At 44.2% G+C, this 16,933-nt stretch overlaps 1 protein-coding gene across 5 annotated transcripts in view; it reads right to left on the bottom strand.

Moving 5' to 3' along the window:
- Positions 1–16,933, bottom strand: part of ARMC9 (armadillo repeat containing 9) — a 171,473-nt gene that overhangs the window by 78,601 nt on the left and 75,939 nt on the right. For all 5 annotated transcript variants that reach the window (XM_035306028.3, XM_035306032.3, XM_035306031.3 and 2 more), the window contains exons 16-18: positions 15,752–15,828; positions 12,040–12,114; positions 1,042–1,132 (exon numbers count right to left, since the gene is read on the bottom strand). In XM_035306028.3, the coding sequence (XP_035161919.1) occupies positions 1,042–1,132; positions 12,040–12,114; positions 15,752–15,828 (243 nt within the window). The remainder of the gene's footprint in view (positions 1–1,041; positions 1,133–12,039; positions 12,115–15,751; positions 15,829–16,933) is intronic.

The following is a 16,933-nucleotide window of genomic DNA, read 5'->3' as shown; positions in this document are numbered from 1 at the left end:
TTGCCATGCGGTGGCTCACGTCTGTAATCCCAGCACTTTGGGAGGCTGAGGCGGGCAGATCAAGATGTCAGGAAATCGAGACCATCCTGGCTAAAATAGTGAAACCCTGTCTCAACTAAAAATACAAAAAAATTAGCCAGGCATGGTGGCAGGCGCCTGTAGTCCTAGCTACTCAGGAGGCTGAGGCAGGAGAATCACTCTAACCCGGGAGGCAGAGGTTGCAGTGAGCCAAGATCATGCCACTGCACTCCAGCCTGGGCGACAAGGCAAGCTCCGTCACACACACACAAAAATAGGGGATCACATTGGCTCCTTCCACACTGTAGTTGGCAACATCATTTTTCCAGAGTGAATGAAAAATGTGGGAAGATAATGAAGTTTCCTACAGTGCATTTGTTTTCATTATCTGACTCCAGGACCCTGGGGAAGCCACCTTAAAAGTGGGGCAGGATTTAGGAGTGGAAAGGGAGAGGCCACATAAAGAGAACTTACAAGGTTAGGGAAGGGTTTCTGGAAATGCTTTTAAGTTCTTTTTGTTGACTATATACCTAGAGTATGATAAGAGATTGTTAATCTTTGGACAATCTGGCCTTGACTACCTGGCTGAACTTCTGTCTGTGGATTCATTTGGGTCTCCCCACCTCCCTAAAGGCTTTTTTTTGCGGGGGGGGAGTGGGGAAGGAGTCTTGTTCTGTCACCCAGGCTGGAGTGGCACAACCTCTGTTCACTGCAACCTCTGCCTCCTGGGTTCAAGCGATTCTCCTGTCTCAGCCTCTCGAGTAGCTGGGACTATAGACGCATACCACCACATCGGGCTAATTTTTGTATTTTTAGTTGAGACAGGGTTTCACCATATTGGTCAGGCTGGTCTCGAACTCCTGACCTCATGATCTACCTGCCTCAGCCTCCCAAAGTGCTGGTATTATAGATGTGAGCCACCGCACCCGGCCTCCTAAAGGCCTCTTGAATAAAAGGCCATGTGTCTTGCTGGCAATGTGAACAATTCAAAAGAGAGATCAAAGATTCTTGCATTAAACTGACCAGAATTAAGCTGCTTGATGATGAATTCTATCTGGCGGATCATTTCGGCATTGCCTTCTTTGATGAAGCAGCGTAGGATGTCTTCCATTCCCTAGAAGCATTGACGAGAGCAACAGTTAACATTTTAGTGTTCTGGGGGAAACTACTTTTCAATGAGGTTGTTTCATCTAATAAAAAATAATATTTTCAGGAGAAGAAGAGGATACCTTGGGTGGGGGATGGAGAAAAAGAGGGGAGAGATATATCTATGAGATAGATACAAAAATACAAAAATTCAGCTCTCCCAGCAGTGCAGGGCCAAGGCAGTCATTGGTTGGTAACTATCTCTTTGGCAAGACAAACCCGGCCCAGTGTCCAGCTGGTCCCACAGGCAGAAGAAAAAATCCCTGGCTTATACTAAACATTCTTTTTATAATTCATAGTGAAATTTTATTCTTATTGATTATCTGATTGAACTACAACACATTTAGTAAAAAAAAAAAAATATCGTAAAATTGTACTGCACAATATTGTCTTAGGTTTTTGGCAATATGTTGGGTCTGGAAGCTGGTTTCTTTCCTGTATTTTCCCTAAATTTAGAAACTGTCTTCTGGATTTTATGGCCAAATATGATCATTGAGAATGAAAACATATGCTTAGAGAAGTAAATGAACAAATAGAACTTCTCTTTAAACAGATTTCGTTCCCTTTTTTTTAGACGGAGTTTTGCTCTTGTTGCCCAGGCAGGAGTGCAATGGTGCAATCTCGGCTCACCACAACTTTGACTCCTGGGTTTAAGTGATTCTCCTGCCTCAGCCTCCCGAGTAGCTGGGATTATAGGTGCCCGCCACCATGCCCGGCTAATTTTTCTTTTTGTATTTTTAGTAGAGACGGGTTTTCTCCATGTTTATCAGGCTGGTCTCGAACTCCCGACCTCAGGTGATCCACCCACCTGAGCCTCCCAAAATGCTGGGATTACAGGTGTGAGCCACTGCATGTGGCCCAGATTTCATTCTTTCTCTATTAAAAGAATTATAAAGTCACTACACTATACATTATTTATGATAACACCCTGACACCAGAATTTTTAATACTGGGTAAAAGAATTCCAGGGAAAAGTAGGAATAAGATATTGACTTAAGCACATTGTCTAACTCCCCTCCCTCCTCCTTCCTGGCAAGATTTAAATGAGTCTGTAGGGGAGTTGAGGAGGCCTCTGACCACTGTGGGGAAAGAGTGCCTCTATATTAATTCAAAACAGAGGAAGCAGAGTCCAGAAGTACTGTCAGAAAAATGGAGCTCTGACATGTAAACCTTTATCAAACTGTGCCTGAAGATCTTCCTGGACTTCTCTATTACATGAGCCAATTAAGTTCCCTTTCTATATAGGATAGTTAGGAATTAATAGCTGTAACTGAATCAAAGAAACACCAAGTGCAGCTTTGAACATGCTGGTTTCTTATCGTTCATGCTGAGTTCTTATCATACAAAGCAGGGTATTTACCTTCTAGAAAAGTCGAATCAGTACTGTAATTAGCTCCCCCATAAATTTAACGTGTGACCTCACTCAAACCACTCATCTTCATCTAGCTAGTGTGTTTCTTCAACTATAAAAATGGGAATCACAAGTTGAGTTGACTTGAAATTTTTAAAAGACAAAGTATAGAACTGGGTGTTGGTATGTAGATATCACATTTGTCCAGATGCACTAAACTGTCCCGTGTGCGGCCATGTCCTTTTCACTGTTTGTAATTACATCTGAAGAAATAGCCTTTAGTCAAATGGCTGGCACAGAGTGGATGCTTGATAAACGGTCAAGACTGTGCTTGCTGTGTCCAGTAGGGGCTCGTGGCTCAGGAGACAGATCTGTTAGCAGAAGCAAAGGGAAGAAACAAGGTTCCCCAGTGACAGCAGTCAGAGAAGAGCAGAGGATTAGGATAGAACCTTAGGGAGCACTAACACTGAGCTGGGAGCTGGGAGGCAGAAACGGGTAAGCTCACAGAGGAGGCAGTGGCAGTCTGGAAGGGAGGAAGAACTCTGGAAAGGTGTCCGTGAGTTGAGGGACCAGCGTGCCCAGGGTCCTGTGGGACCAGTTGGACACCTAGCCACGCCTGTCTTACCAGAGAGACAGTTACTAATCAATGACTGCCTTGGCCCTGCACTGCTGGGAGAGCTGAATTTTATATCTCTCATAAATGTCTCTCCCCTCTTCTCCATCCCCCACCCAATGTAAGGGCCACAAGGAGAAAGTTATCAAGCAAAAGCAGTGCAAAATGCCCCTTTTTCAAAATTTTATTTTATTTATTTATTTTCTGAGACGGAGTCTCACTCTATCATCCAGCCTGGAAAACAGTGGCATGATCTCGGATCATGGCAACCTCCACCTCCCAGGTTCAAGTGATTGTCCTACTGTCTTAGCCTCCTGAGTAGCTGGGACTACAGGCATGTGCCACCAAATCCAGCTAGTTTTTGTATTTTTAGTAGAGACAGGGTCTCCCCATGTTAGCCACGCTGGTCTCAAACTCCTGACCTCAGATGATCTGCCCGCCCTGGCTTCCCAAAGTGCTGGGATTACAGGTGTGAGGCATCGTGCCCAGCGATAAGCCTCTTAACTGGCAAAGATCAGAACCACTACTGGCTGTCTTAGGAATGTCAATGTCTGAACATTTTTACCAGTGGAGTGAGACCAATCATTCACTCAGGTTCTCTTCTATCTTTTCTTCCCAGATGTTACTTCTGCATGATTATTTGCTCAATATTTAATTAAAAAAAATTTTTTTTTGAGACAGGATCTCACTTGGTTGCCCAGGCTGGAGTGTAGTTGTGTGATGACAACTCATAGCCTCAACCTTCCTGGCTCACGCGATCCTCCCACCTCAGCTTCTGGAGTAGCTGGGACTACAGGTGTGCACCACCATGCCTGGCTAATTTTTGTGTTTTTAGTAGAAAAGGGGTTTCCACCATGTCGGCTAGTCTGGTCTTAAACTCCTGATCTCAAGTGATCCACATGCTTCAGCCTCCCAAAGTGCTGGGATTACAGGTGTGAGTCACACACCCAGCCAAAATATCATGTATTTTTTAAAAATCACATACATTAGGTGATATTTAATCTAAGTTATAGAAAGAAGTTATAAAAATCACATTTTATCCTGAAAGTAACTTGTCATTTCAGATAATTCAGGTCAAGTAACAATGTCCAGGTAGATAGAAGGATAATAAAAGGTACCAGTGAATCAGTCAGATGCATAATAATGGGAACACAGAGCTGGGTGCAGTGGCTCACACCTGTAATCCCAGCACTTTGGGAGGCCGAGGTCAGAAGCTTAAGACCATCCTGGCTAACGTGGTGAAACCCTGTCTCTACCAAAAAGATAAAAAATTAGCCGGGTATGGTAGCACACACCTATAGTCAGTCCTAGCTACTCAGGAGGCTGAGGCAGGAGAATACCTTGAAGCCGGGAGGTGGAGGTTGCAGTGGGCCAAGATCATGCCACTGCACTCCAGCCTGGTAACAGAGGGAGACTCAGTCTCAAAACAAAAGGGGTGGGGGGGAACACAAGCAGTGTGCAAAAAGTTAGTAAGGAACTCCTGCCAGCTAGCTATGATTAAAGACCATCATAAAGATCATCATACAGAAGGCTGTATTTGTATGCATAGGGTTTAAGAACAGAAAACAATTTGTTACGTGCAGACATCTAACTAGGTGAAAGTCCCAACGCTGGAGTGACACCACAGCACAGGTTTGGAGGGCTTGGGAGGCAAGCCAAGGTGCGCAGCCCCTCACCAGCCGTGCGGCCCCGGGCAGAGGATTTCATCTTTAAGCGCTGATTTTGTCAGCAGCAAAATGGGCACAATTGCAGTCACTCATTCAAGGGACCTTTGAGAAAGAGGTCCCTTGAACCATAAGAGAAAGCATCTCTCAGAACATGCACTGAACACTACACAGAACAACTAACTTCAAACTCACTTCTACCTTTACTCAACAACGGAGCTCTAGCGCATTCTATAGTTCCAGCTTCACAGCCTAATCCTCTATCATTAAAGGTCTTCAAGGGAAATTTCCCCTTGAGAAATTCAAATATCTATTTCAGATAGATACAAATATTCTCCTCTAGTTACGAAAGTGATACAAGTTCTCTATAGAAAACTTGCAAACAACTTAAAAGAAAGAATAAAAATTACTCAAGGGCCCCCACCCAGAGATAACTGAGAACATTTTGAGGTGTTTCCTTCCTTTTATGTGCATTGTTTTATGTAACTCAGAACATACTGATAATATGTTCTTAACTTTATGATCATTTTCATGTTCAATAAAAACCTATAAACCACATTTCCATAGCTACAATAATAATAGCCACTAACATCTCTCAATGCTTACGGTGTGCTAGGCACTGTTCTAAATACTTTATATTATAAGCTCCTTGACGCTCACAATCCTATGAGTTTGGTACTGCAATAATCCTCACTTTACAGATAGAAAAACTATCACACAGAGAGCTTCAGTCCTCACTTGCCCACACAACTAGGTAGTAACAGAACACGATTCACACCCAGCCTCAGGCTCAGGAGTTCCCACTCTCAAGTACTTCACCTTCCGGCCTCTGCTCTTAGTCACTCCCTCATCTTAGGTCTTGTCATTGTTTTCTGCCTTCTGCTATCATCAGTAAGGCTGGAATGAACATTTTGATACATACATCTTTGCTCATGTCTTGTGTGGAGCTTCAGAAGTAGAATTATGAGGCCAAGAATATGAAAAATTTCTATAAAAATTTTGAAAGGTCCATACTTAGGCCAGGCGTGGTGGTTCACACCTATAATCTCAGCATTTTGGGAAGTTGAGGCAGGAGAATTGCTTGAGCCCAGGAGTTTGAGACCAGCCAGGTGACATAGTAAGACCCTGTCTCTACCAATAATAAAAAAAAAGGGGGTGGGGTGGGGCTGGGCCTGCTAGCTCACACCTGTAATGACAGCACTTTGGAAGGCCGAGGCACGTGGATCATGAGGTCAGGAGATCAAGACCATCCTGGCCAATACTGTGAAACCCTGTCTCTACTAAAAAAATACAAAAATTAGTTGGGTGGGATGGCATGTGCCTGTAGTCTCAGCTACTCAGGAGGCTGAGGCAGAAGAATCACTTGAACCCGGTGTAAGGCCGGTTGCCTCGCTGGGAGCTTGGACACGCCCATCCCTCTCCATGCCTGAAAACTATGTAACCACTCCGCACTCAACATCAAGCTCTGTACTCGGCACCTAGCCCGCCGTTGGAAAACCCTGCTAAAATTTAAAAGAAGCCCCACCAAAACCTGCCCAATAGCATTTTGCCCCATCCAGGTCCCACTCCCCCTGGGTGGCCCGGTCACCGGAAATCCTGCCTACCTACCAATAGCAGCCTGCCCCATCCACGTCCTGTTCCCTCATAGCCAAGACACCCTCACTCACTATAAAACCCCACGCCTCGGGAAGTCAAGCGTGACTTCCCTGGCCCCTTTCCCCAGGACCATGGAACCTCGCCCAGGAGCCGATTAAATTTATTTCAGTAACTTGCCTCAGTAGCCTCATTTAAACCTTACACCCAGGAGGTGAAGGTTGCAGTGAGCCGAGATCATGCCACTGCACTCCAGCCTGGGCAACAGAGCAAGACTCTGTCTCAGAAAAAAAAAAGGGGGGGGGAAAGAAAGGCCCAATACCAATGCCTAGTGGGCATCACAGAACATGCAACTAGGCTGACCACTTGTAATGGAAAACTGTGGCTGAATGCCTTTTAACCGTTCTCTACACTGTTAATTTCCCAGTGCAACAGAATACCCAAACTGCAAGCCTCCCTTGCAGCTAGGATGCAAGCACACCATCTAGATTCTGCCAAGCAAATGTACCCACGTGAAACTGACTCAGAAGTGGGCAACATGGAGAATCAGGCACATGGGGAATACACATGATTCTGCTGCAGAGGGGAGCAGCAGTGCTCTGCCCTCTGGGGAGAGCGGAGGCAGTTTCTGGCATCATGGTCTGTGCTGTGAGCCCCAGGGTCACTGGAGCAGAGCAGCCCCATGGAGTGCTTGGGCATTCCTCTGCCTGAGTGGCTTCTAAGCCCAGATCCCTGGCTCTCCCAGATTCTGGGAGCCTTTATAACCCACACAGCCTCTGGTTTGCTCCAGCCCTGACAGGATGTTTGTTGGGGTGCCCAGGACAGAGAGCCCCAACGCTGACTATGACTCCAGACCTCGTTGCAGGAGGCCTGTGGGGTGCGTATTAGAGCAGCTCCACTTACCTGATCCCTTCTCTAGCCTCAGGCCTTGGCAGGCTCTTAAAGTTCAAATGGGTCCCAGGGGACTCATTTATTTTGTTCTCTTTTTTCCCTTTAGGGTATTCTTGTAAGACTACTATAATAGCATTTGGTACTAATGTAATTTTTATGTAAATTGTGTCATTTTCCATAAGCACATACATTCTTATAATGAGACATTCTGGTTTTATCCTTCATTATAAAGTAAAATAAAAATCTCCAGACTGCTTCATACTGCTTTTCCTAATTATCATCTTCAATAACTATGAATATTTTGAGCAAAAAAATCATAATTTCATTAGCAATTCCTGTATTACTAGATATTCATGTTGCTTCCAGCTTTTCACTCTTTTAAAGATGTTGAAATGAGCATTGTCATGCATAGAACTTTTTTTCTCTGTATCAACAACCAGAAGAAAATGAATGAGTCCAAAAGATGGGTATTTTAGTGGCTTTTCATAGAACTGCCAAGCTGCCTTCCAGGACTGTGCTGACACACATACAAATACCAGCAGGGCTGAGGACATCAGCTCTGCCTCCACTTCCCTAGCATCGTGCATGAGCAGATGTCGAGGTGGAGAGATTGTGGGAAATGTTTTCCTTATTTCCTTCATTATTCAGCATCTCTAGCCTCCCCTGTAGCTAGGGTGCAGGCACACAACCTAGACTCTGCCAAGCAAATACACCCATGTAAGAACTATGTGCAAAGAGAATATAATGGCTTTATCAATCTAAAAACTTCCTCAAAGATAAACGTGAAAGGAGGGAAATTTCAGGGTTTTAGAAAAATCTTATTGTGGCCATGATCATCCCTTAGAGGTAACTCTTAAAAATAGTTAAGCAGGCAGCCACCTTGGTGATGTGTTTAAAAGCTTCCTCTTAGGCTAAAAGGGGTTCCTCCCTGGATTCTATCTTTAATCTCTGTTAAATGCCAGAGGGAAGCTTATTCTACTTTTTTTTTTTTTTTTTTTTTTTTAGACTGAGTCTCACTCTGTTGCTCAGGTTGGAGTGCAGTGGCGTGATATCCGCTCACTGCAACCTCTGCCTCTCCGGTTCAAGCGATTCTCCTGCCTCAGCCTCCTGAGTAGCTGGGATTACAAGTGCCCACCACCAGGCCTGACTAATTTTTGTATTTTTAGTAGAGACAGGTTTCACCATGTTGGCCAGGCTGGTCTCAAACTTCTGACCTCAGGTGATCTGCCCACCTCAGCCTCTCAAAGTGCTGGGATTACAGGCATGAGCCACCGTGCCCCACCATTTACTTATATCTTTATGTAAGTGATCCACATTTCCTTTTCAAAGTCAGAATCTCACAGCTTATCTAGAAACCCATGTCAGAAGCCATAAAGCGGATATTTGCCCAAAACCACCAGAACATTTTTTTGTTTTTTTGAGACGGAGACTTGCTCTTGTTGACCAGGCTGAAGTGCAATGGTGCAATCTCAGCTCACTGCAACCTCCGCCTCTCAGGTTCAAGCGATTCTCCTGCCTCAGCCTCCTGAGTAGCTGGGATTACAAGTGCCCACCACCAGGCCTGGCTAATTTTTGTATTTTTAGTACAGACAGTTTCACCATGTTGGCCAGGCTGGTCTCAAACTGCTGACCTCATGATCTGCCCACCTCGGCTTCCCAAAGTACTGGGATTATAGGTGTGAACCAACATGCCTGGCCAACCACCATAATTTAAAAAGACAAACCAAAACTGAGAAAATATTTGTAGTATTTGAGTAGTATCATGTTCCTTGAGCTTTCTTCTTTGACCCAGTTACCTAGGAGTGTGTGGTGGCCAGCCCAAGGTGGCCCCAGTGACTTTACCTCCTGCCAGTCACACCCTTGTGCAATCCTCTCCACATTGTACCAGAGTGGGTCTGTGTAACCAAGGGAATAAATGCAATGGTATCTCACTTCTGAGAGTAGCTTTTCTAAAGGACACTGGGGCTTCTGTCTTGCTTATTCTCTCTCTCAAATCATTCACTCTAGGCAAAGCCAACTGCCATGTCAAGAGAAGCTTTATGGAGAGGCCCATTTGGGAAGAAAATGAGGTCCCAGCCAACAGTCAGAAGGAAATGGAGGCCTCCTGCTGACAGCCATGGTAGTGAACTTGGTAGCAGAGGCTAAAGTCTCAATTATAAACTGAGCAACTGTTAGTTAGGACTACTCTGCTTTCCACTCTTGAATGTTTGTCCCAAAGAAACAGTCATTGGTAGCTTGGTGATTGGGATATGTTCTGCGAAATGTGTCATGAGGCAATGTCATTATTGTATAAATATCATAGATAAGTGACAAACCTAGATGGTGTAGTCTACTACAACACCTAGGCTATATGGCATAGCCAGTAAGATCCTAGGGTACAAGCCTGTTCAGCACTTGACTGTGTTGAATACTGTGGGCAACTGTAACACAATGTTAAGTATTTGTGTATCTAAGCATATCTAAACATAGGTAAGGTACAGTAAAAACAGAGTATTATAATCTTATTAGACCATTATCATATACGCAGTCTTGTTGATCAAAATGTTGTCACGTGGTGCATGACTGTAATTTAAAAATTCAAGGGCCAGGCTCAGCAGGTCATGCATGTAACCCCGCACTTTAGGAGGCCAAGGTGGGAGGATCAATTGAGCCTAGTATGAGACTAGCCTGGGCCAACATAGCAATACCCTGTCTCTTAAATTAGCTAGGTGTGGTGGCGCACACCTACAGTTCCGGCTACTAGATGAGGCAGGAGGATGGCTTGAGCCTGGGAGATGAAGGCTGCATTTGAGCTATGATCAGGCTACTGCACTCAGCCTAGTAAAAGAGCAAGACCTGTCTCAAAAACAAAAATCAGCTGGGCACAGTGGCTCACGCCTGTAATCCCAGCACTTTGGGAGGCTGAGGCAGGCGGATCACTTGAATTTAGGAGCTTGAGACTAGCCTGGCCAACATGGTGGAAGCCCATCTCTACTAAAAATACAAAAATCAGCTAGGTATGGTGGTGTGCACCTGTAGTCCTAGCTACTCAGGAGGCTGAGGCAGGAGAATTGCTTGAACTCAGGAGGCAGAGATTGCAGTGAGTTGCGACTGTGCCACTGTGCTCCATCCTGGGCAACACATCGAGACTCTGTCTCAAAAACAAAACCAGAAAACTTGTTTAAGCCACTAAGCTTTGGGGTAAACTGTTGTGTGGTAATAGATAACTGATACCAGTGTGCTGTTTATTTTCCAAACACTTAGGGGTTTCCTAGATACCTTACTATTACGTTTGTATTTCTCACCAAATTTCTTCATTATTTATCCAGTGATTTTTCCGCCCCATTTGCTCACATTCCTCTCCTTCTGGAACTCCTACTAGGTAACTGTCAGACCTCCTGATGCTGTCATAGAGGTCTCAGAAGCTCTGTCCCTCTCTTCCGTCTTTTTTCTCCCCGCTCTAGGATCTCTAAGGGCAGTCCTGCTGTCATAACCTACAACTGTGACTCTTCCTCAAGGGGTCCCTGCCCTTGGCCGCCACTCCCCCACCCTCTCCATCCCTTTGCCCTGGTGTCTTTCCTCCACACTGCATTTCACTCGGATTTGATGTTACCTCCATTCTTTTAAGCCTACATGTTTTCTTCTCTTCTTTGCCTTGGTTGACAATCCCTTTCTTTCACCTAAATGACCATAATGCAGAATATAAGCAAATTTATTCTCCCCTGTTCTGTGGTGAAATGTAAAAGCAGCAGGCAATTAAGGTCCATTGTTTAGTGTGATCACACAGAATGGTTCTTTTTCATTTTTTCATTTTTTTTTGAAACGGAGTCTTGCTCTGTTGCCAGGCGCCAGGCTGGAGTACAGTGGTACAATCTTGGCTCACTGCAACCTCCGCCTCCCAGGTTCAAGCAATTCTCCTGACTCAGCCTCCTGAGTAGCTGGGACGACAGACACGCACCACCACATCCAGTTAATTTTTGTATTTTTAGTAGAGATGGGGTTTCACCATGTTGGCCAGGATGGTCTCGATCTCTTGACCTGGTGATCCGCCCGCCTCGGCCTCCCAAAGTGCTGCGATTACAGGCTTGAGCCACCATGCCCAGCCAGAATGGTTCTTAAATAAGTTTCGCCTCTGGTGTAACTGTTGGTGTAATTTTAAATGATCAATGAGAAGACTTAGCAATTCTTCTAAGTAAGCAAAACCAATTAGAGGAATGTTTTGTTGGTGTCAATGAGAATTCTACCTGTGTTTTGAGGATGGAAATATATTTAACTTTTTCACCACAGCATTTAATACACTGTTAACCTGGTTTCACATGGTATAAGGAAAAAGGATAAAACTGTAGCCGTTTTACAGATTAGATCTAGAAACATCTGTCCTTTGAAAATAAGCTACTAGTCACCTGAGGTTTTTTTTTTTACTTCGCATACAAGCATTAATGTAAAATATTAAATACTGAGTTTACTACTTTCCAACCAAACCAAGTCCTAGAGAGTTTGATATTTGGTTGCCATCAGAATGTCTATAACTTTGCAAAAGTCAGCCTGCTGGGAACTAACACTTGAATTTTTAACCACTTAGGAGTTAGGAGTCCCCTTGAGAATCTGAGAAAAGCTACAGACTCTGTCCCTAGGAAATGGCAAATATACATTTTGCATACAATTTCAGTGAGTTTGTAAAGGATCTGGGTCCTTCCATGGAGCCCAATCGAGGCAGTCTTGCTCTAAGAGCTCTGAACTCTGGCACTGAAGGAAGCTCATGTTTCTCAAGCACACTTTCTTACCATTGCTCTTGCTTCCTCACGAATGACTGGAACAGAAAGGATGCTGTACAGAGCTCCATTCACATATGGCTGAATCTTTAAGTGGAGGAAAACAAACAGTTATTTGCAAGTTTTCAAATATTGCACAACTCTCTATCAAACACCGCACTGCAGAACAATCTGGCAAATGGGGAGAGTGGGCGTTCCCGTCCTTGCAGCTCTCTGGCACTCCAGGATGCACGTTTCCAAGTGACAGACATTTCCATCTGCATGTTTGAATGACCGCTACCACTGAATCTAAAACCAGATTCATCACTCCTCCCAAAGCTCACTCCTGCTGCACTTCATTGCTTAATTAAAGTTACTTTTAACCTCCTGATCACTCAGGCTAGAAACTTTGGAGTCACCTTTGATTTTTTTTTGTTCTGTCTCCAATGCTCAGTCTTCAAGGCTCTTTGATAGGAGCCCTTCTTTTTAATATCCACTGCTACTGTCTTTGTTCAGACATCATTGTCCATGACCTAGGCTATATCAAATCTCTAAAACAGTCTTTCTACCCTCAATATTTGCCCTTTAATTTAACCATCAGATCACTATGAACATTCTACAGTGTGGGCCAAATCATCCCTCTCTCCATCTCAGAAACCTTCCACAGAGCCCAGTTGGAAAGGCAGACACCTTAGTGTGGCACACAGGATCTTCAAGGGGTGGCCTCTATCTCATGCCCTCTGCTTCTCCCTCCCTGCCACCACAATGTGTCCACACTACCTAAGGGATGCCCCCACCAGGCTGTTCCATGTTTCAGCCAGGTTCTCGCAGTTCACCTTGCCAGGAACGGTCTTCACACATATAATGAACCTTGAAAACTCAGCCCAGACATGGTGCTCACTTCCACTTCTTGTACATCCCTCCACTACAGCACTGGAGGCAGTATCCTTTTAAATTCACACTATGTCCCCTCTATTCTGAGCTTTTTGAGGAGAGGACCCATGTTTTACTTGCATGCACAGGACATGAAGCATGGCAGGTGCTGATAAGCAAAGTCCCTTTTCAGTGGGCTGTACGCTATGCCCACCGTGGCAATGGAGGAGGGCTCCTTTCCTATCGCCCTCCCTCAGCACTGGACTTCATTAGCATTTTCAGTGCTTGCCAAGCTGATGGGTAAAAGGCATCCTACAGCTGTTTTTCTTTTCAGTTCCCTGATACCAGCACGACTGAACATCTTTTCATGCTTCTGGGCCAGCACCATTGTGTGAACTGTCCAGTCATGCCCTTTACCCCTTTTTCCTATAGGACTGCTTGACTTTTACTTATCAATTTACACTAGTTCTTCAACTATTAGCAATATTAAATTTTGGTCACATGTGATGAGACTTTTCCTTGGGGTTTCATTCATTTTTTGACTTTGATTATAGCATCTTTTCCAAACGAGAAATGTAATACTCATATAGTCAATTATGTGCATCTTTTTCTTTATTTTCATTTTGTCTTTCAAGATCATGACTACTATAGAATATATGAATATTGCATTTACTTGTGTAGCAAACACATTTCTTGGCTTTAAAATATATATATATAGGTATAAAATATATCTACTATATATATAATATATACATATTTTAGAGCCAAAAATATATATTTATATTAGAGATATATATTTTATATTTTAAAACTACGTATATATGTATATATATCTAAAAAATATATATGTACATATATCTACCTAAAATAAATATATTTTAGGTAGATATATATAGTTTTTTTAGCTCATTTTCTTTTTATATTTTTCTTTTTTTCTTTTTTGAGACAGAGTCTTGCTCTGTCACCCATGCTGGAGTGCAATGGCACAATCTCAGCTCACTACAACCTCTGTCTCACGGGTTCAAGTGGTTCTCATGCCTCAGCCTCCTAGTAGCTGGGATTATAGGGACATGCCACCATGCCTGGAGAATTTTTGTTTTTTCAGTAGAGATGGAGTTTCCACACATTGGCCAGACTGGTCTCAAACCCCTAACCTCAAGTGATCCTCCCACCTCGGCCTCCCAAAATTGCTGGGATTATAGGCATAAGCCACCGCGTCGGGCTTGTCCAGCTTATTTTCAAAGCCAATGCATTGGTAACAGTTAATGTCATGATTTGAATCCTTTGGTCTATTCAGTTTTCAGAGCAGACATATTGGTTCCAGTACCTGAAACCAACCTTTATTATAAGATGGAAGAATATGTTTCCCACTGGTTTCACCTGCCTTAGCTGAATAAAGTGAGGAACAGAGTTCATTCAGGCCTAGAAGTAGTTAAGAGCTTACTAGTTTTAAAATACAATACGAATGTCACAAACTGCAAAAGCCACCAAACATCCACTTGCTAAAGAAGTCACCCCAATCAGTGGATAGAACTGGTATAAAATGTGAATGGAATGACCAGAATGGGAGCTGTCTGCTTGAAATGGGAATGAATGGGCTGAGTGTGGTGGCTCACACCTGTAATCCCAGCACTTTGAGAGGCCGAGGAGGGTGAATCATAAGGTTAGGGGTCTGAGACCAGCCTGGGCAAAATGATGAAACCCTGTCACTACTAAAAATACAAAAAATTAGCTGAGTATGGTGGTATGTGCCTGTAATCGCAGCTACTTGGCAGGCTGAGGCAGGAGAATTGCTTGAACTTGGGAGGTGGCAGAGGTTGCAGTGAACCGAGATTGTGCCACTGCACTCCAGCCAGGTAACGGAGGGAGACTCTGTCTTAAAAAAAGAAGAAAAAGAAAAAAGAAATGGGAACACAGACATGTGGAAACCAAGTGGTACTCAATCGTGTCCTGCTCAGATATACCTCTGGGTCTCATCTGTCTAAAGTGGTCAGATTTTTGTTGAAGCCTTGTCATGGTTTCCGTAATGGCATTTGTAGAAGGCAAGTCAGAGAATAATCATATTTATTTGTTTCTGTTAAATTGTTTACCCATATCTCTACTTTATTTAAAAAGAGACTGAGACCCATAAATTAAAAACGTAGAAAATCACACCAGGTATTACAGGGGCACTGATGAGAGCAAACACTAGTACAGCCCATTCTGGAGGACAACTTGGCCGCACTCAGTGACCTGACCTTGACGTATGCTGGCAGCCACCAGTGATGAGTGTCTAGCATCCGTGGAAGCTCTGGCTCAGGCTCCCATGAGGCAGGTGCAGCCATGTCCACTGAGGACTGCTGTGACAACAGACTGGAAGGCACCCTGAGTGTACAGGCGGGTAAGTAAAATGGCAGGGGCGCAAACAAGGAGCTAGTTTGCAGTAGTGACACTTAATGAACCAGACGTATGTAAAGCAACATAGAAAGGACCTAACAAGCCAAGGTAAAAGCCATAAACAGAATGAGACCTACAGGAAAATCAATTCCTGCAAATACAACACACATGTACAGAGGCTCCATCCACAACCATGGAGATACCTTAAACACTTCAAGAGGGTGGCATGTGGGGGAGCAATGCCGGAGGGGCCCGGCACAGGCCAGTGGCCAGAGGGCCACACAGATAGGGATGGAAACAACAACATCCTACTTCTGACTCCCAAAAATTATAAAGGACTTCCAGTTGCTTCTGAAAATCCCTGGAGGAGGGAGAACGTGTACATTTTTCAAATACAGCAACTGTCCTGGGCCAGCTGTGTGCCTGTGGGGTCACAGGCATTGGGTCCCCAGTGCAGCCTCCCCTAAGCCCAGGGCCAGCAACGCTGAATGAGTACCTCATGGTTTTCATGGCCAAGAAGATCCGAAAGGACTTTGAGCACGAGGCCTGCCACCTTGGCACACATGTTCTTCCCTATGGGAAACAAACCAAAGCTAAACATGACAGGTCTAAACCCAGAAGCACAATTTTAGGTCAGGTAGACTTGGGGACAAATCTTGGCTCCTCTGCCCATAAGCCGTATGACCTCGGGTGAGTCACAGGACCAATCTGGGCCTCAATTTCCTCCTCTTTACCACAGGGATTATTATTCATACCTACTTCAAAGGATGATGCAAAATTAAGTAAACTAATATATGTAAAGGACTCAGTGTAGCACAGAACCTCGGTGCTCAGTAAACCACCCCAAGTGATGGCTATTACTCCAGTCAGAGCGCAGAGAGGTTCATTACAGTGAAAGTATAATACCTTATAGAGCAATGTTCTCCCTCCCACACACTATACGGCCATCACAAAGACCATACGGGCATTTTAGGAGTTCTAAACATCATCATAAAAATTGCTGCAAATATGGTCATGATGACGAAGTAAAGCTAATTCTAATTCGATGAATGCATTAGAAGTTAAGCCTTCTGGCTTGGTGCACTGGTTCACAACTGTAATCCTAGCACTTCGGGAGGGCGAGGTGGGCAGATCACTTGAAGTCAGGAGTTTAAGACCAGCCTGGCCAACATGGTGAAACCCCCTCTCTACTAAAAACACAAAAATTAGCCAGGTGTGGTGGTGGGCACCTGCAGTTGCAGCTACTCAGGAGACTGAGGCAGGAGTATTGCTTGAACCCGGGAGGCGGAGGATTCAGTGAGCCAAGATCATGCCACTGCACTCCAGCCTGCATGAAAGAAAGTGATTTCATCTCAAAAAAAAAAAAAGCTAGGACTTTTCCCACATGCTATTTTTTAAAATGACTGAATAATAGTCATTTACTCAGCCAACAATACACAATTACATGGTTCAGTCTACAAGATGGAGGTGAAGATGCTTCCAACAAGTACTCCTGAGCCAGCTATTTATCCAGGGAGCCTTTTTCTCCAAACACTGGCTGCCCAGGTAGGGGGAGGCCACAGCCTGGACTTGCAACTTCTTCTAAAGAAGCTTCTTTCATCCCAGGTAACAATTTAAATGAGACGGTACCTGCGGAAAAGCTAAAATCACAGCCTTTAGTAATCAAGCATATAAATGA

The sequence above is a fragment of the Callithrix jacchus genome, chromosome 6 (assembly GCF_049354715.1).
Source record: "Callithrix jacchus isolate 240 chromosome 6, calJac240_pri, whole genome shotgun sequence".
Classification (NCBI taxonomy): domain Eukaryota; kingdom Metazoa; phylum Chordata; class Mammalia; order Primates; family Cebidae; genus Callithrix; species Callithrix jacchus.
This window is presented reverse-complemented; position numbering and strand designations above follow the sequence as displayed.